Source organism: Pavona decussata, unplaced genomic scaffold (genome assembly GCF_977016875.1).
Source record: "Pavona decussata unplaced genomic scaffold, jaPavDecu1.1 SCAFFOLD_48, whole genome shotgun sequence".
NCBI classification, from domain to species: domain Eukaryota; kingdom Metazoa; phylum Cnidaria; class Anthozoa; order Scleractinia; family Agariciidae; genus Pavona; species Pavona decussata.
The window spans coordinates 6,130,920-6,156,975 of record NW_028145470.1 but is presented as its reverse complement, the minus strand read 5'-3'; the positions used below and the strand labels follow the sequence as shown (position 1 = coordinate 6,156,975).

The window sequence follows — 26,056 nt, the reverse complement described above, 5'->3', positions numbered from 1 at the left end:
AGGGCAATGGTATACCGGTTTTAAAAGGGGAAACTAGAAGGGTATCGCATCCCCTACCCTTGAAATTTCGAGGGAAACTGGCCAAGGACATCAGATTTTATCGTCAGTACGTGCTTATAGCTACAGCCGTGTCTTGCCTGCAAACGACAAGAGAACAAAAAACCGGTGTTCGAGTTTATACATCAGCTGTATAACTTCACCAGTGCTCATCCCCCCCCCCCCCCCCTTCCTCCCCCCGCCGGGCAAACGGACGCGTTACGAAACGTCGATGTGATTACTGTAATGATTGGAACAAGTTCGAGTTTATATCAAAATTCTCAGAAAACGTTCAGGAAGTCTCGAGGTCCCATCATTCAGCTAGCTATTTTTAAATTGCCAGTGATATTTTGTTATACGTTCAGTTAACTCTATTTTCTTTCAACCCAGGTGATTTGGACTTTGATCTGTTACCAAAACAAACTCTATGATTTTCACCGGAAATATTTAGACTGTTTCATTAACATTAATGCCACGCCCTACGACCACCCTGGCCTTCTGGAGATCAATATATTACACACAGGCACACTGTTTTCGGCTGGGACAATGCTCCCAGACTCTCAAATCAATTTGTCAGATAGCAACCCGTTTAATGGGTGCTGTTTTGGAGAACGGAGATCCGTATTCACTTAGGCTAGCCCAGTACCTTCGTAAGGTGGAAACAATTTTCAATTCCAAGGAACGTTCATGAACAACAAGAATGTCCCACGCCATTCCCTCTCTACCCTCTAGATCTCGCCCCCCCCCCCCCTTTAAAAATCCCGCAAACAATTGCTCAGTAGACGAAAAGCCTTCCGATAAACGTTCATGCAAATGCAATATGCATTCGAATTACCAGGATATCTGATCATCCACCCCTATTGTACACTGGTCATGAGAGGCGGAAGCGATACGGAGGCTCGAATCTCGATACTCTTGATGATCATCTCGCTTGTTTCCAAAACAAGGTGACATTCCAATCCTCGCAGTATGCAGAATGTTTGTCCCATGAACCTACTTTAATTAATGGCCTTAGCTCCCACAAGTCTCCTGTAGCTCAGTAGTAGAGCATCCGAACTGGTAATCGGAAGGTCTTAGGTTCGACTCCTGATAGGAGCACCAGGACTTTTTTTCCAAGTATGCCTGTGTCACTCACTGAATAATACATCATTCTCAAGTTCACTCTAGTTTTTAACTGGGTAATATTATAACTATATTTTTCAGCTGAACAATACCTGAAGTCAGGAGGAAAATTTTTCAACTCACAATTAAACAGGACAAACCGTGCGAGGCTCTTACGAAATCCTTTAAAAGTGTGATCATACTCAAATCCTATTCCACAGATTTGCGAGACTTCTTACATCGGCCATGAAATCCACTTGGCTCTGAACTACAGTAAATAGGTACAGTATCGACTTTGTTTTGCCCACTGAAATAGCGTTCGGATAGTGGAGGTAGGGAAGAAAAAAACGGGTCGGGAAAAAGACGAGGCTCTTCGTTTCTCTGGTCATTTACTTCTCTGTGTCGCTCCTGAAATGGGAAAAAAACTTCGGAGACGGGTCTAAAAACAGGGTAAGCAAAACCTTAAGCCTCAAACCGCTTGACATGTTTGTTTCCTGACAACGATTATTCCGTCAGTAAACTGCCGAACTGTTCATGTTGTCCTGCATATGTTGGCAATGGACTTGACACTTCCGTAGGAAATAACACGAGTTTGTTTTGTAATAGATAGAAACCCAGCTGGTCATCTGTTGCAAAAAAAAAACAGCCGGAAAACAATAAAAATTGGTATAGGCGATCGATAACATCTGATAGCATCTGACTGAAAAGCCATCCCCAAATTTATAGTCAGTTTATTATTTCTAACAAATTGGCGACAAAACGTCGTGCGCAGGGCTCTTGCACACTTTCAGGCCAAAACACTACCATACTCGTTTTATGACATAAGCGGCTCAAAAGCCACACCCATCGGGCCGGGGGCCAGAACGTGTAAGGTACTTTACATAAAGGAGTTGAAACCTCGTATGAAGAACCCCTGCAATAACGAACGAGAATTGTCGACAAGAATTAGTCATCAGTCAGACCCCAATACAACAAAGATTCTGAATGTTTCCCCCACATTTTTAGTCCTTTTTAGCCCCCTAAACTGTTTTCTTAATTGACACCCTGTGGCCATTTCAGAGTCTAGCGGATGACAGGCACCCTTACAGTACCATTTAAGAATTACATTTAAGAATTACATTTGTGAATTGGTATGACGATCACCCTCCCATCCCTCGTCTTTTTCATTCGGAAATCACCCTCTCGGTCCTAAAAATTAAGACCACTCATCTTCCCGTTTCAATGATGGTTATAAATAGCATGTTTGGGGGGGGGGGGGGGGTGGGCACGTTTAGTTTCAACGCGACCCATTATAAATTATATAGGGGGGATAGGGTTCATTTTTCATTTGTCCAAGTTATGGGGTACTGCCTACGCTTCGCTGCATTGCAGAGATTAAGCCAAACAATATATTAGTTGTGGCAATATTTATCACTTATTTAGCCACTTGATACGTTCTACAAATGTGTCATAAAACACGTTGAAGAGCTTTCTCTATCTTTTCCGCCTCGAACTTGTAAGTATAAATTCATTTGCAACAATGCTTGTCAAGTTTCCAAAGTTCTCAGCCAATATTGTTTATTTTGGCATATAGGATATCACTTGACACTGGGTGATACCTGAAACCAAGAATGACCGCCATGTCGGGCTTTGAAGAATACTATTGGCTGGCTAGGATCAGGAGAGCTGACGAGCCACCCATATACGACAAAAATATTGACTACTCTGCGAAATAAATAACTGACAGCGGAACATATGAAGGTCATGAGAGTATGATGTATGCGCAAAATCCGTTCAGTTTGTCTCAAACAACTTGTACCTGGCTCTCCGCGTCAATACATGGATTTGTTAACAGTTAAAGGATTCTTGGTGTAAAATACGAGCCGTACTGCCCTTGGACTGAAGCAACGTGTGTTATGTGGAAAGTTAAACATCTCATAATTTAGACAGACATGTTTGTGTTGAGTTTAATCGTCATTTTACTAGCCGAGCAAGAAAAGGTCGCAGGTGAGAAGTAAAAGCTTTATTGTGTCTTTTCAGCTGTCTTTCCAAGCGTAATTTGAATGTTTCAATTTACAGTTTGAGAAATAGCACGATCAAAGATCGATAATCAATAGCCCGTAGTGACTAGTGAGATCCCTAGGATAATGGCAATGAATCTGTCTGGGGCTGTGCGTCTGAGCAAACTTTGCTCTGTCCCAAATCCATTTTCTGTCCCGCTCTGTGCGTAAACGTGAACATCTTTAAATTGCTATTTTTCTGTAACCTTTTTAAAATAGAATGCCCAAAAACCAAATAATGCGCGTTGGAAGGGTCTGTAAAGAAACAGTATGTTGATCAACGAATCACCCCTCCCCTGCAAATAATCTTTTCCCTCCTAAAAACGCTATAAAAGTAAAACTTTGACAAATTTTGTAAAATTTCCTTCTAAGTAAAACTGTAAAACTAGCATCCTACAGAGATTTACTACTTAATAGCTTTTATTTGAGTTTCACAGACTCAAAAAGTAAAAGCTTTGCTTTTAAATTAATTCTCGGGAGTACTCGAGGTTCGATGACTCAATTAAAAGTGGCGAATTTCACAAATCATTCGCTTGAGAGCAAGCTCTCTTATCAGGCTGTAGTTTTAATTTGTTTGTGGCTGCCAGGTGAAAGTGTATAATGATAATTAAAGCCATTGTTTGATAAAACGATTTCAATTGTTTCGAATTGAATGGGTAATGCGACAGATTTGATCTTTGAAAAAAGCTCCAAGTAATTTCAAAATAGTTTTTCACTGAACGGACATACCGAACCCTGTAAAGCGATCATTCAAACAATTTCAGTCGCTTGTACTGTGTTTAATAGCATAGTTTCTCTGATCGATTTGGCAAACTTCTTCAATTGTTTGCCGGACTTTCGTTGATTGAACTGTCAATGGCCTTGTTTCGCGTTTCCGTCCTGTGCACGTCTGAGCCTGTTTCTTTAGCTTTCTACGGTAAATTCTTGCCGAGATATGGAGAACAAAGAACTCTGAACGTAGGCGATCTAAGACTCTATCAACCTATCCATTTCGAATGTGGTGGTCGTTTTTTCCTTTGGAAATCACCAGATAATACAGAAAGTGAAACCGGAAAAAGACGACTTTATGGAACTTCCTTCCGTTATTTCAATTTTTTTTACAATCCTGTGGCTCTGTTGTGCTTTAATTTTATCCTTGGTTTAAATTTTATTTTCCATTGTTTCAAACTCGTTATCATCATTATCATACCCAAGAACAACAGGAAGATAAAATTTAAACCAAGGACAAATTTGAACTACAACTCTTTTCAGTCCTAAAGAGGCTCAAGAGTGAACATTCAAATTGAAAAGCTAGTAAGGGGTAATCTCATGTGATTGATTTTCTGGGGGAAAAAAAAAGAAATTAGTCTTCAGCCTTTTTTGACCTTGAGCTGACTTTTGATCTTCAACACATCTTTGTTACAGAAAAAATTAAATTAGGATTTCAGTTGAAGGTGACAACCTTGAGATCTGTAAGTACAACAAGTGGTAGACTTGGGGGAGAGGGGGCAAACTCCAATAATTGTTAACGTGGTGGGGGTGATCATTGAGTTACAATTTGTGGTTTTGTACCCCTTAGGGTGCTAAAAATCTAAAATGACTTCCATCCCCCCCTCCCCCCCCCCCCCGACCAAGTCTTCCTGTGCGTAACAAGCCTTCCTTATTTTCAGGTGTGAGGTCTCCAGAAAGGCCAGTCGTCCCGAATATCACAGCTCTCAGCTCAACTGAGGTGCGCATAACATGGTGTCGGGTGCACTCCAACAAAGTAGAGATTGATCACTATGAGCTATATATAGACACAGAACTAGAGTATTCTGGGAATGATGTGATGTATGTAGCCAAGCGCCTCAAGTCATGGTCTTGGTATGAGGTCAAATTGAGGGCATGTGGCTTCTCTCCTGGGTCATGCTCCCCATTCTCCAGACCTGCCCTAGTAAAGACCTTGAGAGATGGTAAGTGAGATTCTAGCAGTGTAATAGCAATGTTATTGAAATAATTATGTTTTATTAAAAACTGGATCATTGTATAATGCAATTCCAGGAATTTGATTGGCTTTGCGGCCATGGTGTATGAGCCATTATACCATGCCCGAGGAACGGTGACTATTAAATTGTCTTCTGGTTGATTTTTCAAGGCGAAATCAGTAAGATCTAGCGATAATTCTTGATTGTTTTTAATAAAACAATTATTCCACTCGCGCTTGTAGGATATGAGATGATTATAGCCAACTCGGCGCTACGCGCCTCGTTGGCTATCTATCATCTCATATCCAATGCGCGCTCGTGGAATAATTGTTGAATAAATGGTTTCTTTGGGTAAGTTTGAGGTTCTGTCAGTGTGGTTAGATTGCAACCATGTAGAGGGCTTTCAAAAATCAGAAAAATTAGAGACTTTGTAGGGATTTGTGGTATGACTAATAATAATTATAATAATAATAATAATAATAATAATAATAATAATAATAATAATAATAATAATAATAATAATAATAATAATAATAATAATAATAATAATAATAATAATAATAGAGGGGCCCTGCATGGGATATGCCATCTCAGAATTAGAGACATTTGTATGGAAATTAGGCGACCTTCGACAGGTCACAGCCTGGTTACTATGCAATGAAACAACCAAACTTGGTAAACTTACTAATTTTTATGTGATCATTTCTTCATATGACGCAATTTGAACAATGTGTGAACTAGGGCCCAGTCCCTTTATGAACTTTGGAACGAGCAATTTCAGAGCAAAATATGTTGTTTTCCAAACAAGTTTTCAGTCTGACCTCTAAACTCCATACCTGTTTTCAGACCCGAAGGTAAATATGTTCCTGCATTGGTACACTACATGTTTTATTGTAAGTTACAAAGCGGGGTGATATATTTTGACTACTTCTCCTCCTTTTGTTTCAAGACAAAATGAAGATCATTTTGTTTATGTTGTCTCCTTGCCAAATTTCGGACCAAACAGTAAACATTTCATCTGTCACTGAAAGCAGCTCAAAAACCATGTACATATAAGGAAGGAGTATGCTGACTTCACAGACCACCCCCTCTCCAAGGAAAGGTTTCTGTCCATCAGGCTGAAGGTTAACATTGGCATGGGCCATCTCGGAATTAGCTTGCTGTGGGCCTTTTTGTTGAGTGGTATTTATTCTTTTTTCAGGTGACAACACTACTACTGTGATTCAGTCTGGTGTGACCATATTCAAAGCCATTGTTGTGCCTACCTATATGTTCATCCTCGGAATGATAGCAGGAGTATTGGCCATTTCGTTTGTTTTTACGTGGAGGTATTGTCATTTTCAATGCAAAAAAATAAATCTACTCTTCTAGAATTATAACACCTTACATGGAACCTAGACGACTAGGTCACGTCAATGCACTGTCAACAAATCGAAATTGGTAATTATTGACTCTGAAGTCATCTTATTTAGTTACTCTGTGATGGGGCGGGAAGAGAAAGATAGTCCAAACTTTTCTTTTCCTATTCCCGGTTGCCCCTCCTTGGTGATTCCTGTCTCATTCCTGCTTCTCATCATGCTTCTCAACACTCAATTTAAGTCAATTCAATCTCAAGAATACCTAGTGCCCGGGCCCTCCCACCTTTTCTTCTAACAACTATGACTACCCTCATGGGGAAGATTACAGGCTAAGTGTATCACATTCACATACAGCTTACAGCACCTATCAAAAGCATACAAACTTTGAACTTCAAACCCCAACTAACAATTTGCATGTTTACTGCCATCAATCATATTATGGAGACAACTGACTAACTGCAAAAGAACAAAGTGGATCGAAATCAGCCAATCACAGCATTTGAATGTGACATTTTGAACCCAGTGAGCCAAACATTTTAGTTTTCTAAGAGGTCTGCTCAGCTGATTGAGGCAGTGGGGTTAAATCCTGAACTTCAGAGTCAGCATGTTGTTGAAAGGCGCTGTAATTTGACATTTAAGTATTGTTGTTTTCAAGGTATCTTCAATGTGCAGACCTATCCGGGGGATCGGCTTTTGAACTACCACAGTACATAACATCAGCAAACAAGGAAGAGTACAGTGCCTTGATCACAGAACAACCATCGAGCTTTGGAAAACCTTTCTTGAGCAGTTCAGAAAACACACTTTGTTTGACAAAAGCTTCACAAGTTGGTGACATAGAGTCACACTACCTTGAGTTAGTACCCAGCAAAGCTGAAAATCTCAGCCAACAAAATGGGTTGGTGTTTGCAGATTTCATTTCTCCAAGTCTGCACTCAGTGAATTCAGCTTGTGATGAAAAGCAGGGCTTGCTTGTTAAAAATCAAGTTCCTCTTCAAATGCTCAGTGCACAGCTTGATACAACTCATATGACACACACACAAGTTGAAAGTCTAGAAGGCAGTGCACCCTTCTTGAAAGACTATGAGGATAGAGAACACCAGCAGGGAATGCAGAGTGGAACAGACAAGAATTTTGTTCAGTTGCATGAAAGAACTAAATACTTATCAAACTCCACTGCATCTGATAACAACCTAAGAACACCACTGAGCTGTACACTTACAGAACAAGTTACCGAAAATTTGGACAAGGCCAACAAATGCAATGACCTTTCTCACAGCTCTTCAATAATGTCTTCCCAGACATCTGATATACAATCACAATTTGCCGCTGATCAGGAAGTATCAACAGATCTTGAGAGTCACACCTCTCCAACTTCTCATGAAAGACTAGTAGTTGCCATAGACAACAGCAACATTTACATAGGCGCACAAGAATGTGCAAGCATGGTTAATACAGGAGATCGCAAGCGACATGTGCGAGTTAAGCTGCAAAACCTTGTCAGGATTCTTGAAAAGGAAAGAGCGAAGGCCAGAGGATTTGCTGGTGGATCCAGTCCTCCTGCAACTGAGCATGTCTGGGAAGTTTACAGGTAAACAAGTGAGAGGTGAAGAGTGACTATCATCATGTAATTTTGTCAAAAAGGATTAATTTTTAATCTTATTTCTCTTTAAAGAAGGTAATTGATGTTCAAGTGTCACTATCTACACTTGTGACTCTTAGGTAGAGTCTGCTCTAGGAAGGGGAGGGTTGATGGGATTGTACCCTTCTCCTCCCTACGAAGAGTTGAAATAAGGAGCAAAGTGATCTTATCATAGAGATCAACCTTTAAACCTTGAACCACAAATCTTTACACCCAAAGTCCAATTCACTTTCTAAAACTGGCTTTTTGTTTTGTATGATCAGACGCTTGGGGTACATAGTTGATTTGGAGGACAGAAGAGGAAAAGATGAGCAAAGAGTTGATGAAAGTCTCCAATTGTGGATATATAAGGTGACATTTCTGTGTATCTTAAGTAAATAAAGTACTGATCCACAGCTTTTGTTTGAATGGTCACTGAAGGATTTTATTTAGACCTTTAAGATGAAAAAATCTTATGCAGCTGACATAAATCTGTAAATGACATTGGAATGGACATGCTGAGGATTTCATCCACCGACTCAACAGATGTAATCACCTTGTATGTACAGCATAGTAAAATTTGCATCACAGAAATGTGCATCTTGAGTAGCATTTATTTGAATGGGCATTCTTAGCGTTTCATTCACCAACTCAAGTTACAACCTTCTCGTACAGCATTCTTGCAATAAATAGCACCACAAGAAACTATTGCTCAAAAGGGTTTTTCAAGAATGGTCATACTTAGGATTTCACCTGTTGTATAAAATTATGTGGAAATTTCACTGTAGCAACTTGGCAAAGTTTTTTTTTCCTATATGTTGGATAACCATTCTGATAGTTACCAGATGAAACAGAAGCTGGCAAATGGTTTTAAAGACGTAAATCAAGTGGCATGGTCACCTTAGAATATGTGGTACTGTAAGATTACTAATTTGATTATAAACTGTACTGCTCAATTTTAGGCCTTATGTGAACTGCCCCCTGGGGTTCTGGTGCTAGCAACAGGAGATGGGACAAAAGGCAAGTCAGAATGTGACACAAGTTTCCCTGGGTGCGCTGTGACAGCACTGGAAAGAGGCTGGTCGGTGGAAGTGTACTCATGGAAACACAGCTTAAGTAGCGAGTGGATGAAACTTGCTAAGAAGCATCATGACAAGCTGACAATAAACTATCTAGACAAGTAAGGTTACATCGTGTTAAAGAGTAAATCAATATAGTTATTTTTATTGAACAAACTTGGCAAACCCCAACTCTTCAAAGCCAATGAACAGCATCACAGGAAAGTAGTACTCAGTAGCTTTCATTTGAATGGTCACACGTTAGGATTTCATCAACAGACTCAAAAGATAGAACCACCTTGTACAGTAATAATAATAATAATAATAATAATAATAATAATAATAATAATAATAATAATAATAATAATAATAATAATAATAATAATAATAAAACTTATATAGCGCCGATATCAATAAGACTATTTTCATCAGCGCTTAAAAACGTAAAACTAGAAACTATATAAAATTATAAAAAAGCTTTCTGAAATAAAAATGTCTTGAGTGTCTGTTTAAAAGATGCTACAGACGGGCTACTCCTGATCGCATAGGGCAGTAAATTCCATAGTTTAGGAGCAGCCACAGCAAAAGATCGATCTCCTAACGTTGTTAAGGTCTTGAATTTCACAGTGTTAAGTAGCAGTCCATCACAGTCAGAGCGTAACTTGTATTTACATGGTTCTTTAAGATTAATAAGTTCCTTTAGATAAAAAGGCGCTAAGCCATTGATAGCCTTATACGTCAACAATAATATCTTAAAGTCAATTCGAAATTTAACCGGCAGCCAGTGCAGATTAAACAGCAGTGGACTTACATGGCAGTATTTAGATTCCTGGAAAATTAATAAACAGAACCGCATGAAAATACTGCTCGGTAGCTTTCATTTGAATGGTCACACTTTAGGATTTCATCCACAGACACAAAAGTTTGAACCACTTTGTACTGCATAATAAACAACACCACAGAAAGAACTGCTCAACAACGTTCATTTGAGTGGCCACTCTTTGTGATTAATTTGTTTACACACTCAAATTTATGAATGCATTAAATGACCCAAAACTTGTCTCTAGGAAGCTAAGACTTCCAATTCAAAGATTCACACTATTTATATTTCTTTTCTGTATTAGGTATGTCAACTATATCACATTTGTGGATGGGAAAAATGGAAGGAAGTGTTCACCACCACCATCAGAAGCAAGTGTCTTGCAAAGATAACTTGTTTCAAAAATAAGAAACAGCAGAACTTGAAGGCCATCATATAGTAAATATGGCTGACAAAAACTGTAAAGAAGACCCTGATGTATTTCATTGCTTGCTAAAATGTCATTAGTTCCAAAGAAAGGCAGCAAGTTAAGGTGAAATGTCCTGATCTCCAGCTTCAACCGAAACTGTGTCAGCTGTGTGTAAATACTCTTAGTGGTCCAAGTTCTTAGGTGTAGAAATTTTACTCATTTCAAACAAGACAAAGTACCTTTAGAAGTGTAGAAAGGACTGCAGAATATCTTAAAAAGAATGTTTCATCACATGTGCCATCAAGATGTAGCTTTACTTAAAATAAGATGTTTATGTTTACAGTATAAGTGTTGTTGCATGTATGTGAAACAGCAAACAGTAATAAAAGTTCTCTTAAAGATAGAAACTTGTCTGTTTGAAACTTCCAGTCTGTCTTTCAAATCAAGCAGCATTTTATAATTTAATTTCATCACTGGTTTCAATAAAATGAAATGACAACCTTGGAACCTTGGAATATAATTTGACACGCGCACTTCCCTTTGTGTCGGGGGCATTAGCCAATGCAAGGTTCCCTTCTTTCCCTCCCCACCCCAAACAGTTTATATGGTTTGTTTCTCAACTAGCTGGTGTTTGTATTAAACCTCACAACCTCATCCTTTGTAGTCCAGTGCCCTACCAACTGAGCCACTACAAGGTTACTCCCTTCCCCACCCCCCATTAGCATCATGTTCACCACACCTATTTAATAACCTGAATAGCAAGAGACAACATAGAGTAAGGTGTCCTTACACCTAATTCACCAGGAGGGAAAGAGAAATTGTGGAGTAATGGCTCTTGTAGAAGCACACAAGACATTTTCAACACCAGATCAACAGAAATAGTGGAGTGAAATGTCTTGTAAGAAAAAATAAACGCAGAACACATTCACACACCTGTTGAATAGAGACAAGGTGGTGTAAAGTGGCTTGCCTAATGAAACAACCATTATCCCTCTCCAGGAAAGGAATCTAAAGGCATAAATCGAGCCAAATGGGAGTCGTATCACAGAAAGGAGGACACTTGCTTTATCACTTGTTACTTAGTTTATTTTCATAAGATTAATTTGATTTCAAGTTACAATTTCTGGGATGCACATTAGAATACTCAAGGCTCATTCTGTGGAATGCTTGTCACATGATCACCTGCTCCAAAACTGAAATACGTCCAAATGAAACAACCTTCCGGAGATTTATCTAAGATAAACTGTGTTGGTGGTGTTGGTTGCACACATAAGAGGACAAGTCCCTAGAATTTGTTGAAGGGACTAGTCCCAGTAACTTGTCCCATTGAGTGAACTAGACAATACAGCCAGGTGATCTGGTGACATGATTGGGAGGACTGGGGAGAGAAATTTTAATGCCGTATCCCACAACCGCGCGCGGCCTTTCATGTAATTTTCGAATTTTATCATGGCGGCGTAGTTCAACACGAAAAAAAGACATTTTTAAAATGCCAAAGTGCGAAACAAAACGACTTGACCAGGGTTTAATTGACAAAACAACATAAATTTAAAGTCCAGGGTCAAGGCAACGCTGCCGAGCGGCCGGCGTCCCAAGCGAAAGCCCGCCAAAATTGAAACGCCCGGATCTTCGTCGAGTTCAATTTGCAAAATTTTCTAACAAATAGCACTCTTGCTTAAGCTTAGAATATTAATTTTGATAGATACACAATCAAGACGTTCTTTAGAAAGTATCAGTTTTAATAGTGACACAAAAGTAAATAAACACAGTTCAAGGTAATATTGGAAACCAAATTATTCAAATAAAACTTGCAGATTCGTGCTTACGCGTCAATCCGTCCTCAATCATTTATCGTATCAGATGTCATTCTCCAATGACTCGAAGCGTCCACGTCTTTGCCTCCCAATTTCCTTCAGTTATTGCATTACATAACAGATCATTCTCTATGCATTCTACATGTCCTGTGTATCGTGCGAGGTGAGTAGACGTTCGAATTAAACCGACTTCGTGTTGAACTACGCAGCCATGTTAAAATTCGAAAACAGTATTGAAGGCCGCGCGCGGTTGTGGGATACGGCATTAAAATTTCTCTCCCCAGTCCACCGAGTTACGTCACCAGATCACCTGGAGTGTACTTAAAAAAAAAAAAAGGAAATCTAGTTGTAGGGACCAATTTGGGCTTTGTGACTTGTCCCACAAATAATTCAAACTGATTTCAGTTGGAAGTACTTGGGCCCCTTCATGTGAGCTGTTCATGGGGCAAGTCCCTGCAACCAGTCGCCTAGTGTGTGTCAAACTAAAAGTATATATGACAGAATATTTTTTATTTGCTAGATCAATTTAATTTTTTTTCGTGTGCAGAGAAAGAAAACTGTATGGAAAAAAGTATGAATGGGATTGTTGAATACTCAGAATGAAACAACTGAGGAATAGAGAAAGTGCTAGACTGAGCGTTCCTGTATTGACATCACAGTCCTACTATCCTCCAGTCTTCCGTATTGTGTGGTATTGCACCCAACCAGAAGTGAAATTTGGTGCTTTTATATGCATCAATTGGCAGGAAAGAAAAAGTGATCAGGAATTCCTTTTTTTTTCAATACGAAAACAACATGAAGATTTGATCCAGCAAGTAAAAAAATTCTGTCATATACACTTTAATCGTTTTTCACCAACCTACATGTACTATTGGAAATAAGTTATCAGAAAATAACACCAAAGTCAACATTTCTGTTGAGTTTTTGTGTAACACAAGCCTTTTTACCTTGCCTCAGGGTTAAACTGTAGAAGAGTTTTTAAGGGGGAATGAGATTCTTTTTTCACATCTTCTCATCCATAAAAGAAAAATAAAGGAAACAACACTAAAGGTAATGGTAACATGATTCCAATTATTTAAATGGAAGAAGTTGAGGCAAAGTAAAAACTTACAAGCTTATGTTTACAATACAGAAGAACAGTGATCCCTCAAGGAACAACCATTCAACCATACATGTTTTGTATAATTATAAAATACACTGTGATTAGAAAAAATTTAAATTATTTTTTTACTGAGTTGCCTTAGACTTTTTTGCTTTACTCTTTTCTGTCCTCTTGTCTCTTTTCTTTAGATTGTCCATATTTGCTTTAAGTACATTTGCATATGCCTGCAGAGGAACATTTGACAAAGCATAAAACATTTTCATTTCATTTCCTTTAACTGAAATTCAATTTGAACAAGTTATGCTAATACATGCTATACACTGAGTAGAGCACTTCAGATGTACACTGTAAAGAAGCTAGGGATCAGGCGCAGTAGTGAGAGCACTCGTCTCCCACTAGTGTGGCCCGGGTTCAATTCCCAGACTCAGCGCCATATTGGGTTGAGTTTGTTGTTGGTTCTTGTCCTCAATCCAAGAGGTTTTTCTCCATGTACTCTAGTTCTTCCCTCTCGTCAAAAACCAACACTTCTAAATTTCAAATTGATGTTGAAAGTGTCGCAAATTAGTGCTCTGCACTAAATACATTTACATTTAAATAAAGTAATTTATTTATTTATTTTTCTTTTTTTTTTGGTCAAGTGACTGTAACATGAATGAATGAAACACTAGACCACTGCTGGAATAAAAACTCTTGATTATTATTGCTTTCCCTCCTTTCTGGACAACTTTGATCAGAAAACTAAGTCACCAAGCTTTGTTGAACGCAATGTGCAAACAAAAACAAATTATTAAAATTGTCACTTACCAGTTGAAACCTATTTACATCTTTACTATTGACCTGTGAATGACAACATGTCTATGTATTAATAACATGTACTGATAGGTATCGAGCATTAATGATGAAATTTAATGATTAATGATGAAATGTAACCACTCTATTTCCCCATAGCAAACTTGCCCAGACGCTCATGGTTAACTCACCCACAAGAACATGTTGTTCTCTATATTGTTGCAGATGTTGATTTATAGTGAAACCATATCTTAGCCTATTAATAGAATGGTTGTTGGACTGAATCAAAACAACTCATCAGTGACATCATAAGCATCCTGTTTCAATTCCATACCCATTTTGGCTGTTATTTCACTGGGCATCTTGACATGTCGCATTATTACATAGAACTGTATAATATTATACAGTGTATACATCTATTGCTTAGCCTGCGAAGCAAGCATTTCCATGGAGTTTTCTGCTTTCTGTATTTTGGATGTGTGCAAAATGACGCAAGAGGGAGCCTCTCCTCTCCCCTCCCCCCCTCCTCCGCTTTTTTCGCTCTCATCCCAATTTTTCACGTGGTCAAACAGCGAAAAATGCACAAACAGAAACGCTTGCTGTGCGGGCTATCTATTGCTAGTCTACTATATATATATAACCAATAGGTTCCAGAGTAACAAAAGAGATTTTTTTCATTCTCAAACTTCTAAAAATCTAGTAGATGACAGTAACATATAATATAATAATTATATAATATCATATAAAATATATTATGATAATGATAATGATGATGATGATATTTATTACACCACAAACCAGCTTACCACAGTACTAAGTTTCTTTTTTCCATTGGTTGCTCTGAATAGACATTTACTCTCTCCTTCCTGTTCAACTGATGTCAATTTCTGTACTTTTTTCGCTCCTCGTGGTTTTGGTTTTGGCTTGGTCTGGCCATGATCTTAAAAAAAATACATCAACAACTAACTACAAACATTAACTTAATTAGCATGCCTTTAGGGTTAACATTGTTCAGTTTCTAGCACTCTCATAATTAAACACAGGAAGACTGTTATTACACTAAAACCCTTGTCAAATGGCGTATGTTCCATAGTCAATGATAGTTGATAATAGTTAAAACTATCTTCCACTATTATCAACTATCATGCGTGTGGTCAAACGGGAAGAATGAAGAACATGCTTAAAGTGAATGATAGTTGCCGATAGTCGATGACAGCGCATGATAGCTGGTGGACAAATGAGTGTGCTAGTTTTAGCTATTATCAATTATCATCAACTATCATGTGCCATTTGACCAGGGCTTAAGAAAATACTTCCACACTGATTTTGAATTCTCCAACACTTAGCTTATTACTGATGAAGGGCTAACACTCGAAACGTCAGCACTCGAATCTCTTTACGGTGGCCAATTTACCTTTAGTTATCAACTCTGTTGATAAACCAAAAATTCGTTTCTACTCTCCATCGACGCAGCCCCGCATGTCCTTTAGAAACTAACCTCCTTTGGCTTTCACAAAGACAGCTGATTGCTTCATACAAGTGAGTCAAGTGCACCACTAATGATTCTAGAAGAATATCGTTGTAAGTTTACGATACTGATAGTGTCAGACTTACATCTTTTCATCGTGATATTCACTGATCCTGACGTCCTTGTCTTTTGAAGTAAATGTGTAAGTTGGGTAAGGAACTAAATCAAATACAAACAACGCATATGTAAGCTTAGGACTAGCTTTTTAAGTAAGATTTGCCTTGAAAACTTCCTGATTTCGTGTACACTAATTCAGGCAAATAAGAATAGAAAATGAAAAAATAAATTAACTGTGAGTTGAGGACTTAATCTAGAACAACAGTGAACCATACAGGAGCCTATAAAAGGAAAAATTCTTACCCCATCGTTGTCTAAAAGAACCATATTTTTCTTTTTCTTTCACATGTGTGAATCATAGCTTAGAGACCGGGCCTTCGTGCTAGGTAGCCAGGCCAACGGTGTTTGCCGCTGTCCCGTGCATTGTGGGCTTATGACTTCGCTACTTCTGTTTCCTTCGCTTCAAAAATACGGGTTTGGCAGGAGTTTACGAGTCCAAAAATGAGCTCTTTTTATTTCACAAAGGTCCCACCAGAGGAACAGATGTATACAGATATCAAGTCACTCAACAAGTTCGAAGAAAAGGCGTTTTGTCAGCTCGTTGATATAGTATTTTCGTTCCTCGTTTCTCCAAAGGAAGGGACAAGATTCATGTCTCAGATTTCAGATTTCGCTGCGGAGCATGGATTGAGCCCTAACGCGCTTAAAAATGTTGTCAAAAGTTTGCTTAGCTTCTTCAAGAGTGCATTGAAGAGCAACTTAACTCCCGCTCAAGTGAAAGAAGATGTGGAACATCTTGGTAAGAACATGCAAAATGCATCTCCATCACTGTTTATGCGTGGTTCAATTCTACCTGTTACCATCCCCCCCCCGGGCACACCCCCGGGCATTTGTGTACTCGACGTCCTATTCCCCACCCCCGGGCACACAGAAAGAGACAATTCCCCACCCCCGGGACTCATGACATGGACTAAAAATAAACTGCTTCGTTTTGATGATTTATTTCTTTATTTAAACAAAACCAGGAATCTAAAAAATCCTAAACTTTTAGAACAATTAACTCCCTTCCGAAGTAAAGCGAATATTATAAAACTCGACACACACACTAATACACCAGGAGGGCGTTTCAACCAAACTGCCTCGAAAATTGAAATGTATCTCTACAGAACAACTCTTAAATTCCTAGAAACAATATGAAATAATATGAAATAACGTCTTTTGTATTTTCAGTGCAAATAAATTGCTTTTCTACAAGAAGATCAAAATGTTTAACTCAGTATATTTACAACATTAAAACTGCGCCTGAAACAAGCTGAAGCGGGTGAATTTCTATTAAAACAAAACCATTATTAATTTTTCTTCTGGAGGAAATCCTTTCCTCTTTTATTTTTTGAACTTAATTACTTTTTGTTTTCTTTCATCAGGTCTACGTCAGCTCTCTGACTGCAAATTTACGAAATGTGAAACACGAAAAACGCGGCCTTTTCCGCGTGGTTCCAGTAGCCGCCATTGTGTCACCCCACAAGTCCTTGCGCGAGTAGTTATTATGATTTGCCCCGCCCCCCTACCCCCGGGCAAGACCGCTTGAGGAAATTCCCGACCCCCGGGCCAGACGGGCTGGGTTTTCCCGGGGGTGTGCCCGGGGGGGGGATGGTAACAGGTAGAATTGAACCACGCATTACTAGCCGGGAAGGGCAGACAGATAGAGCGAGGGAGGGGCAGGGGAGGGGGTGGGGGAGGGAAACCAAGAAGAAAGTGGTGAGAAGACTTCGGGAGGTGTTATAATGGAGCATGGGATGTGGTACATTCCCAGATTTTTCCAAGGTGATGAGAAGCAGGAAGAGGGAGCAGGAACCATTGTACTGTGGGTGGGGTGAGGGGGGAGCATTCTTAAAAAGTACTGGAGGTGGGACAGTTTTTCTCTGACAATATAGGATGAATACTTTGGTTGGCAAAGGCACAAAATTCAATTGATTCACATAAACATGTATTTTTGAAACAACACTACCTTGTCAACAAGGACAAAATAGTATTGACAAACAAAAAATAAAATTTCCTGACCTCCCACTGACTTTAAGCTAGATTTAAATGAACATGAATGAGCTTTGAAACATGCTAAAAGGTTGTTTTAAATGATGCAAAACTGGAAAATTCAGCATTTTTCACTCATTTTCACCAGACATCAGTTAAAGCCCTCTTGACCTAGCCATTCAAACAGAAGCAAACCTAATGTAGTGTTTTTGTATTACAGGTCTCTCAGCTGAGAACTCTCCCCACGTCTCTGAAAGATGGAAATCAAACCTGGTTGCTCTGTCACGGTCTGTTGTTGGTCAGTCCTTCATGGTCAACCAACTTGTGGACATGGAATGGAAATTTGGAGTAACAGCAGGAAGCAGTGACTTGAAAGTTGTAGGACAGACATTTTTACAGCTTAAGATGGTTGTTGATCGTGGTGGTGCCCAGGAGGATGTTTTCATGGAAATGACTCTTCCACAATTCTACTCGTTCCTTCATGAGATGGAGAGAGCAAAGTCCACGCTTGAGTATTTCAGTTGAGTTAGGTAGGTAGGTTTTAAAAACTTTTAACTCTAGATGTGTTAATGTAGCTACAGTTGTATTGTATTGTTTTATATTACAAAAAACAAACAAAGATGATCATTTTAATAATTATTCTGATAGGGTCATGTTCAACCAACAGTTTGTTCGGTGTTGTAATACTTTTGAAAGCAAACTACAAGCCATAGGGCAAACTCGTGTGGCTTTAACGACCACAACATTTTACAACACTTAAATATGACATCTGAACATCTACAGTACTTCCCCCGAAAATAGAAAAGGGAAAAATCAAAGTAAGGGAAGGGCACTCAATTAGAATGAAAACAAGAAGCAATATTATATTACCTAAAATAATTAACAATTATTCCACGAGCGCGTGTTGGATATGAGATGATAGATAGACAACCAGGCGCGTAGCGCCGAGTTGGCTATAATCATCTCATATCCAACAAGTGCAAGTGGAATAATTGTTGTATTTAAAACAATCAAGAAATATTGCTAGATTCTACTGATTTCGCTGTGCAGGAATAACCAGCAGAAAATTTAATGGTGGCCATTTTTCGGCCATGGTATAATAGTTCATATACCATGGCCGCTAAGCCAATCAAATCCCTCGAATTGATATACAATGATTCAGCTTTTAATAACAACTGTTAGAGTTAGTATTGCAATGTGCAGAAGTGAGCTTAAATTATGTAAATTTAAGTGAGAAAAAAAGAAATCTAACAAAGTTCATAAGTGCGACAAACAATCATTTTAATATTTCATTTGAAAAACCAAAATAAAGGTATGCACGTAAAGAGTTGACTACGTGTGTGAAAGTAGCCTGAGTATAGGAGTTGTAGTGGAGTAAAGGTTTGAGGTTTTGGTAACCACCTATACAATGAAAGAAACAAACAAAAAAATAAGCTAAACAATGGTGGGATATCAGCAGGGGGAAACTTAATTCCCATTCTAGGGCTGCTCTCCTTTCATAAATATAAAACATACACTAAAAGAAATCTTAGATGTTATTGCACATATAACAAGCTGAGACTACGAACTTAAAAAGGGGATATTGATTCAATTAGTGCTACTTCGAGCGCAGTAACTTGAGAGGGCAACTTTGAAAGAATTAATGCAAGATTTACAGATAACATTAGATGGAAGAGAATTCCATTCAAATCACACAAAACTGTATTATTTTGGTATCAGTAATATTAAGAAATTAGAAAATTAACTCTGCAGTGTAAATTTAAGTGAAGAGCATTACCCTATTAAGGAAATGTAGTCCACATGAGGCAAAGAAAACACCTTTGACCTCATTGGGATTTAAAGCCATAATCCCCAGATTTGATCACTATTACTCTACTAACTGTGAAAGCTGTGAAACCAGATGGGAACAGGTTGAGGGTAATAATTATTACATGTAAGATGGTATGAAAAATATGAATGGTTCATGAAATGTTGTGCCATGCAGCACTGAATGTACAACTGAGAAATCAGAGAATTAACTCTGAAGTGTAACTTTTTAAAAGTGCTGGAAGGAAACCACTTAATTGTTTATGGACCATTACCCAAGTAACAATATGTGGTCCACACAAGGTAAAAAAATGTATATCTCTGACCTCAATGGGATTAAAAAATGTTCATGTATTTGGTCTCAGTTTGCAAAAAGTGTGCGTTTACAGTAGTTTAGCTTTGATGATGCTATTATAACAAAAGAAATTTGTCATTGGTACTGTTTTACATATACTAAAGCTTTCAAGGTAGCAACAACCCCTCCTCCCAACCCCTTAAAAAATCAGTAAAATAGGCCTTATCACGGTTTTCGACGCCATTTTGACGGGTAGGCAAACAGGCTTGAAATAACAGTGTTTGTATGGAAATCCAATGTCAAATAACTTTCATAAAACATCGCCTCTGAAAAATTCATGAATTGGAAACTTTGGCACTAGGAAAAGGATTTTAAGAACAAAATTGGAGGCATGTAGCTGTAACAGAAAGCGTCCAGTCGTGTTTTGAACTTTCCATGCATTTCCCTGTATTTTTTCCCGCGAACTATTTTTAGTAGCAGCTCACAGCTGGTTCGCTATACAGACAAATGTATGGAAAGTTCAAAATACGACTGGACGCTTTCTGGCACAGCTACATCCAGAAAGCGTCCAGTCGTATTTTGAACTTTCCATACATTTGTCTGTATAGCGAACCAGCTGTGAGCTGCTACTAAAAATATTTCGCGGGAAAAAATACAGGGAAATGCATGGAAAGTTCAAAACACGACTGGACGCTTTCTGTTACAGCTACATGCCTCCAATTTTGTTCTTAAAATCCTTTTCCTAGTGCCAAAGTTTCCAATTCATGAATTTTTTAGAAGCGATGTTTTATGAAAATTATTTGACATCGGATTTCCATACAAACACTGTTTTTCAAGCCTGTTTGCCTACCCATCAAAATGGCGTCGAAAACCGTGATAAGGCCTATTTAAAGTAATAAAAATATGATAACAAGGGAATAAAAACATTGCAATCATCTCATCTTATTAAAAGCTATACAACCATTATAATTAAATTATCACCTAGCAATTTCAGAACGGAGGTTTCAGAAGGTAAATCTTGATGGTAATTACCCATAATTAGTGACAACTGTGCAAAAGTAATTCTTCCAAACATAACTTTAATCTCCAGTACAGGGGTAGCTGCTGTACTTCTTTCAATCTCCACAATTTGCAATTGTAAAGGCAAGCAATAATTATTGTTATATCAGCGTTGCCACGGTCAGGGGAAAACAGATTTTTTTTCTTTCAAGGTAAGGGAATTTTGCGTCAGGTCAGGGAAATTCTAAATTTCATCTTTAAGTCAGTGAAAAGTCAAGGAATTTTATTTTTGTCTGGCCGCAAGGTACACGAATGAGTGTCCTTGTTATTTTAATTTACTGAGTACAATTATACGTATACCTCTTCCGTCAAAGAATCTGATTATGCTTCAGCCATCGTAAGGGCTTGCTGTATGGCATATGAAACTTTCTTTCTCTTTCAGTACTTCTTATCTCCCACTAAATGATTTAAAGCTACAGCTGTTCTGTAACCCTTTAGCTCTGTTGTCAATCAATTAAATGTTCCTTTTTGCCTAAAACATCGGTTCCGTTTGTCTCCTCACCATCCCAGTCACCCTCACAGAAACACCCCCCCTCCCCCCGCTGATCACTTTCACAGTTGTCCACTGCCCCATTTCACTGCAGCGCCGTATCTCCCTTACACCAAAAGTATATGTCTATAACACGTTTTCTCCTTTATGCTTATTGTTAACCACCCGATAATTTGAAACAAATTTTGAAAGAATGTCTAATTCACCATTTCCTTTGCGCTTAATAGACAGTCTTCCTTGATTTAATGTTGCCACAAAATTGTCCTTTACAGTTTAGAAACTAAAACAAAACCGTAGATCAAAAGCTTGAGAGGAAAGCCCTCATTAATAATCAGCTTGCTGTTTACTTTTACCTCCTACATAAAGTAAAGTTATCAAAACTAGCATTTAACATATGTCTTTATAGCGCGAATACATGCATCCCCCTTTGTTAGTTTATGCAACTGTCCAATCACCATTTTCAGCTGTTCAGTGGGTTTTGTTCGGTCGTGTATTTGGTCTTTTGTTCGTTCGTTTCATCAGGTGTCCGCTAGGCTGGCTCTCTGGTCGTTGGATCCTTCATTCAGTGGTCATTGTGGTTCCAGTTGTTTGTTCGCTCGGCTTTGCGTCTGTGCGTTCCTTTCATGCTTCAGTTTAGTTCAGTTGCTTTTACTGCTTTTTCCGCCGGCGCGTTTTCTTGGTTTGCATGTTTTTCAGTCAGGGATATAATATTGTTGCGTTGAAGCAAATTTAAGCATTATGAAGACGTATCTTCATGTTTTAGCTGCAATACTGCAATGCTATAGAGAAAGACTTCTTTCTCCTTTTCTCTGATACAAAAAAATTAATGGCATATAGGTCTATTGATTGCCTTAAACCATGGTCTAAGTTGGACTTAGCCAGCCCAATGTGTTAACCTTGTACCGTATTGGCAATCCAGCACAAAGGTTGTTAGTCAGTGACTATCAGTGAACCTCAAATACATAAATAATCATTCTTTATTTCTTCCTTCCAACAGACATACACAACAAAAACCTGAAATCATCTGGTATTAAACCTAGGGTAAAGGGTATATGTACATGTACATGTCCATGTTCATATACGTACTTTTAATCATTATTTATTTGTGACCTTTATTCAATAGACGATGACGACTTTTCTTGGTCACTGCAGCAAGCATGGCGAACGCTAGATCAGTGACAAGTCGTACTGTTGCTATCTCTTTTCAGGAGAAATAAGTTTCAAATTGACTTCTTATCACACTTTAGGTGCATAAGGCCCCTCACTTATTCATGTTTGATAAATCAGATAAGTTGTCCCGGTATAGTAACAGTAAGAGATCGATGTAGCCACTACAAGTTCATCTTCAGACTTGTGATATTCATCTTCACCATATATTATTCAGTGAATGACACAGGCATACTCGGAAAAAGGTCTCATAGCATAAAGAATCATGTTGTCCCTAAAATTATCCGTTTCACCAAGGGATATGATGTATGTTACTGAGCTAGTAATGTTCATAAATACACTACCAACCAGAGGGGACGCCTCAAGAACATCTGGGGCGCTCCATGTTGGAAGAGCCGAAAGGAGTGGACTGCTCATGGGACAGAGCCAAAACGTTCAGTAGACCTTCACTTTTCAAAAGCTCTATTTTCACTGGACCCTGATAACCTGCAGAGCTGCATTGTTTTTTAGGGTTGGGAGCATTGTTCTGTTGTTCGTTCTTTAGTCCTCTCGACCAACCATGTAAGACGTTGCAAACGGTGCAGGTCGCCCCCAGTAGACATACACCTTTCAAAAGCTCTATTTTCACTGGACCCTGATAACCTGCAGCTGCATTGTGTTTTTTAGGGTTGGGAGCATTGTTCTGTTGTTCGTTCGTTTGTCTTCTCAACCAACCATGTAAGATGCTGCGAACGGTGCAGGTCGCACCCAAACATTAGCAAAGAATCGTGTGAGATGGCGTGTACTGCTGGACTCCCTATGCTCCCCCGGGAGTGATAAGGAGTGATGATGATGATGATGATGATGATGATGATGATGATGATGATGATGATGATGATGATTGTTCATAAACTCACAGAGTCTTCCAAAAACAGTTTCTTGTTCTTACACTCCCTGACGTTTTGTTCTTTCCTCTCTAATTCAGCTCTCCGTCTCTGCTTCACACCCAAACTTGCCTTTCTCTCCTTTAGCATCTTATTCAGCGCCAGTTCTTTCTCTTGCTTATATTTGTTGATCAGTATCATGTACTGTGTGCTCACACTACTGTAAAACTCTGCCAGCATCTGTCGCATCTCTTGAATCAGCTGGTCTCTCCTGACCAGCAACAACGTGATTTCTTTGTCTTCTACTGTACAATAAAAAATAGAGAATAACGCGTGAATACACAGGGACAAGCCGAATTTCGACTTCTTCAGTTTAATAAGTATCCAACCAGTGAGTGCAGCGAATGAGTGAGGTTTCAAAAGAACAAAGGGAAATTCTTTAAAAATTAAGTTTTCCGACGGTTTACTGACTATTTCTAGAAGGCTTTCCAAGATTCACCAAATAGTTTCCGAAGATCATGCGAACGTTTCCGATCGTGTTCCGAAGATAAGCAAAGTTTGCAGAAGATGACCATGGATATTTCAACTGTATACCAACAATTTTTTCAGTTCATTCGTCACTACAACAGGAAAAAGGCGTCAACAAAAGGCAATTGTACGAGAATTATGAATTATTCTATTAAGTTTTTCAATTACGATTTTGCTCGATCTACTGGTTTCAATTACGTACCAAGTACCAAATTACAGCAATGGATGTCGGTGTGACATCTGTTGATAGTTGATTGATTGATTGATTGATTGATTGATTGATTGATTGATTGATTGATTGATTGATTGATTGGTTGATTGATTGATTGATTGATTGATTGATTGATTGATTGATTGATTGATTGATTGATTGATTTAAAACATGTAATCGCAGACAAATTATAATTGGTCCAAGTGAACTTGTAATACTCATAAATTAGACTCGTTTATTTGAGAAATTTCCAGCACTTTTAAAGATTTAGTCCTTTTTTTATCGAAATTGAACTAGAAGAAACTGAAGAAAAATTTCACGTTCTGTTTTTTCACGTTTATTTTTTGGCTTAGCGATTTTTTACGGATATCATATCAGTTGTCTGCATACGGTCTGCACTGACAAAATTTTATTTGTCCCCTGTCAATCAAAATGAAAATTTTATTTTGGTGGAAAGTGTAATCATGGCATTTCTTCTTTAATGTTGAGTTTAATATATGTTTGTTTGCTGTTTGGCTGGGAATCTTACCATAAAGACCCCAAAATTAATCTGTATTGCAACTCGTCAATAAAGAACAGTAGCAATATAATAATAATGCAAATAAATAGATATACAGTGTTGGTTTCCGACCAATGGTTGTATACTATGTAGGTAATGTCGGTTAATGATTAGGGACCTTCATATCAGAGTACGAGTATGATTTTGAAATTTCAAATCAGTCACATCCCCAGAACTCTCCCTTCTTCCTGTTGTTTATCAGCAGATAAGGAGACCCTAGAAGCAAGATTGGTGTGACAAGCGGTTATCTAAACCAAGAAAACTAGATTTGAAAAGTCGTATTCGTACTCAAACTCTTACTCGAAGTCAAATCTGAAGATCCCTATTAGCAAGTGTGACACGCGTTCGGGTGAGGTCGCATACAGACTGCTTATTATTATTATTATTATTATTATTATTATTATTATTATTATTATTATTATTATTATTATTATTATTATTATTGTTATTATTTATTTATTTATTTATTTATTACCTCTATTCTTCTTCCATCTACAGAATTCATATGCTGCTCCACATAAAATAGCAGCCACCAAAATGGCCGATAGTATGATCACGCTCACTTTGTAGGTGCTTTCTGAGCTATCAAACAGTTTAGTTGCTTCCTGCTCAGCTCTAGATGTCTTTGATTGCTGAAATAGAACGTGTAGTCGTCATTTTCAGCAATCTGTTGATATTTCAGATAATCACTGCCACACGACCTTGTAAAACGTTTTCTGTCTTTCTTCTCCTCTATTTCTAATTAGTTTTCCTTTTTCTTTCTTTTTTTTCTATCTTAACAAATATTGTAACGTAATTTTAAAGGGCATACAATTAGCTAACTATATTATGCCCTTCTCCACTCCTTTCTTACGTACTGGAACCTTTTGCAACATTATCATGTGGAGTAAATAAAAAATACAAAGGAAAGGAAAGCGTTATCAATGTGTCTGACCGTATCAATTTTCTGGTTAACAACGTCTCTGATTAATATGGCTTTGTTTGCAAATTTAGTCATGGTCTCTTGATTACGAGCATTGGAGTCTAAGCATTGTGATGCAACGACTTTCTGAGTCAAAGATGTGGTTGTTTATCTATTTAAAAAGTAATAGACTTGTACTTCTATTGTGCCATTTTTCTGAAGGGAATCAGGTATAACAATCTATCGTATCGTACCTCTAATGTATCAGTGTAGTTCTCCACGATGCTCAATAAAAGCGATCTCTCGTTCTTTAGATAATCCAGAAAACAATGCTGCAGCCTAACAGAGTTTCCTCCGAGAACAACACCGAACGAAGATCGATAGTCTATTAGCTGCAAAGAAAGAAGCAGTGACTTTACCCAGCATAAATAATAGTGCTATAGGTTAAAATTTATTACAATTTAATGGCAA

General features: G+C 38.2%; 3 protein-coding genes across 7 annotated transcripts in view; 2 read left to right on the top strand and 1 right to left on the bottom strand.

Annotated features, from left to right (window-relative positions):
• The first annotated feature begins 2,639 nt into the window (after positions 1-2,639).
• Positions 2,640-10,784, top strand: LOC146482013 (uncharacterized). The gene is made up of 7 exons (XM_085108057.1): positions 2,640-3,123; positions 4,826-5,107; positions 6,321-6,447; positions 7,133-8,068; positions 8,383-8,470; positions 9,061-9,278; positions 10,281-10,784. The coding sequence occupies exons 1-7, from the start codon at positions 3,069-3,071 to the stop codon at positions 10,366-10,368; spliced, it is 1,794 nt and encodes a 597-aa protein (XP_084964183.1). The 5' UTR covers positions 2,640-3,068; the 3' UTR covers positions 10,369-10,784.
• A 2,198-nt stretch (positions 10,785-12,982) lies between these two features.
• LOC146482012 (signal recognition particle 14 kDa protein-like) lies at positions 12,983-16,062 on the bottom strand. Its single transcript, XM_085108056.1, has 5 exons — positions 15,979-16,062; positions 15,705-15,777; positions 14,897-15,030; positions 14,106-14,138; positions 12,983-13,525 (listed from the first exon to the last, which is right to left on the bottom strand). Exons 1-5 carry the CDS (start codon positions 16,000-16,002, stop codon positions 13,427-13,429), a joined length of 363 nt encoding a protein of 120 aa, XP_084964182.1. The 5' UTR covers positions 16,003-16,062; the 3' UTR covers positions 12,983-13,426.
• A 50-nt stretch (positions 16,063-16,112) lies between these two features.
• The window catches only part of LOC146482010 (COMM domain-containing protein 7-like), a 17,611-nt gene continuing 7,667 nt past the window's right edge, over positions 16,113-26,056 (top strand). The window contains exons 1-3 of one of the 5 annotated variants that reach the window (XM_085108052.1): positions 16,113-16,474; positions 17,927-18,236; positions 25,900-26,023. In XM_085108052.1, the coding sequence (XP_084964178.1) occupies positions 16,177-16,474; positions 17,927-18,231 (603 nt within the window). In that variant the 5' untranslated portion in view covers positions 16,113-16,176 and the 3' untranslated portion in view covers positions 18,232-18,236; positions 25,900-26,023. Of the gene's footprint in view, positions 16,475-17,926; positions 19,866-25,182; positions 25,200-25,899; positions 26,024-26,056 lie in introns of those variants that run through there. The other 4 variants (XM_085108055.1, XM_085108053.1, XM_085108054.1 and 1 more) reach the window with 4 other exon arrangements.

Bases quoted from the DNA above. Each gene is read 5' to 3' on its own strand.
- LOC146482013 (XM_085108057.1), top strand. From the start codon at position 3,069: ATGTTTGTGTTGAGTTTAATCGTCATTTTACTAGCCGAGCAAGAAAAG. The intron at 8,069-8,382 runs GTAAACAAGTGA...TTGTATGATCAG, and splicing joins CATGTCTGGGAAGTTTACAG to ACGCTTGGGGTACATAGTTG. The intron at 9,279-10,280 runs GTAAGGTTACAT...TTTCTGTATTAG, and splicing joins ACAATAAACTATCTAGACAA to GTATGTCAACTATATCACAT.
- LOC146482012 (XM_085108056.1), bottom strand. From the start codon at position 16,002: ATGGTTCTTTTAGACAACGATGGG. The intron at 15,778-15,978 runs GTAAGAATTTTT...TATTTGATTTAG, and splicing joins TTCTTTTAGACAACGATGGG to TTCCTTACCCAACTTACACA. The intron at 14,139-14,896 runs GTAAGCTGGTTT...TGTCATTCACAG, and splicing joins AAAAGAAACTTAGTACTGTG to GTCAATAGTAAAGATGTAAA.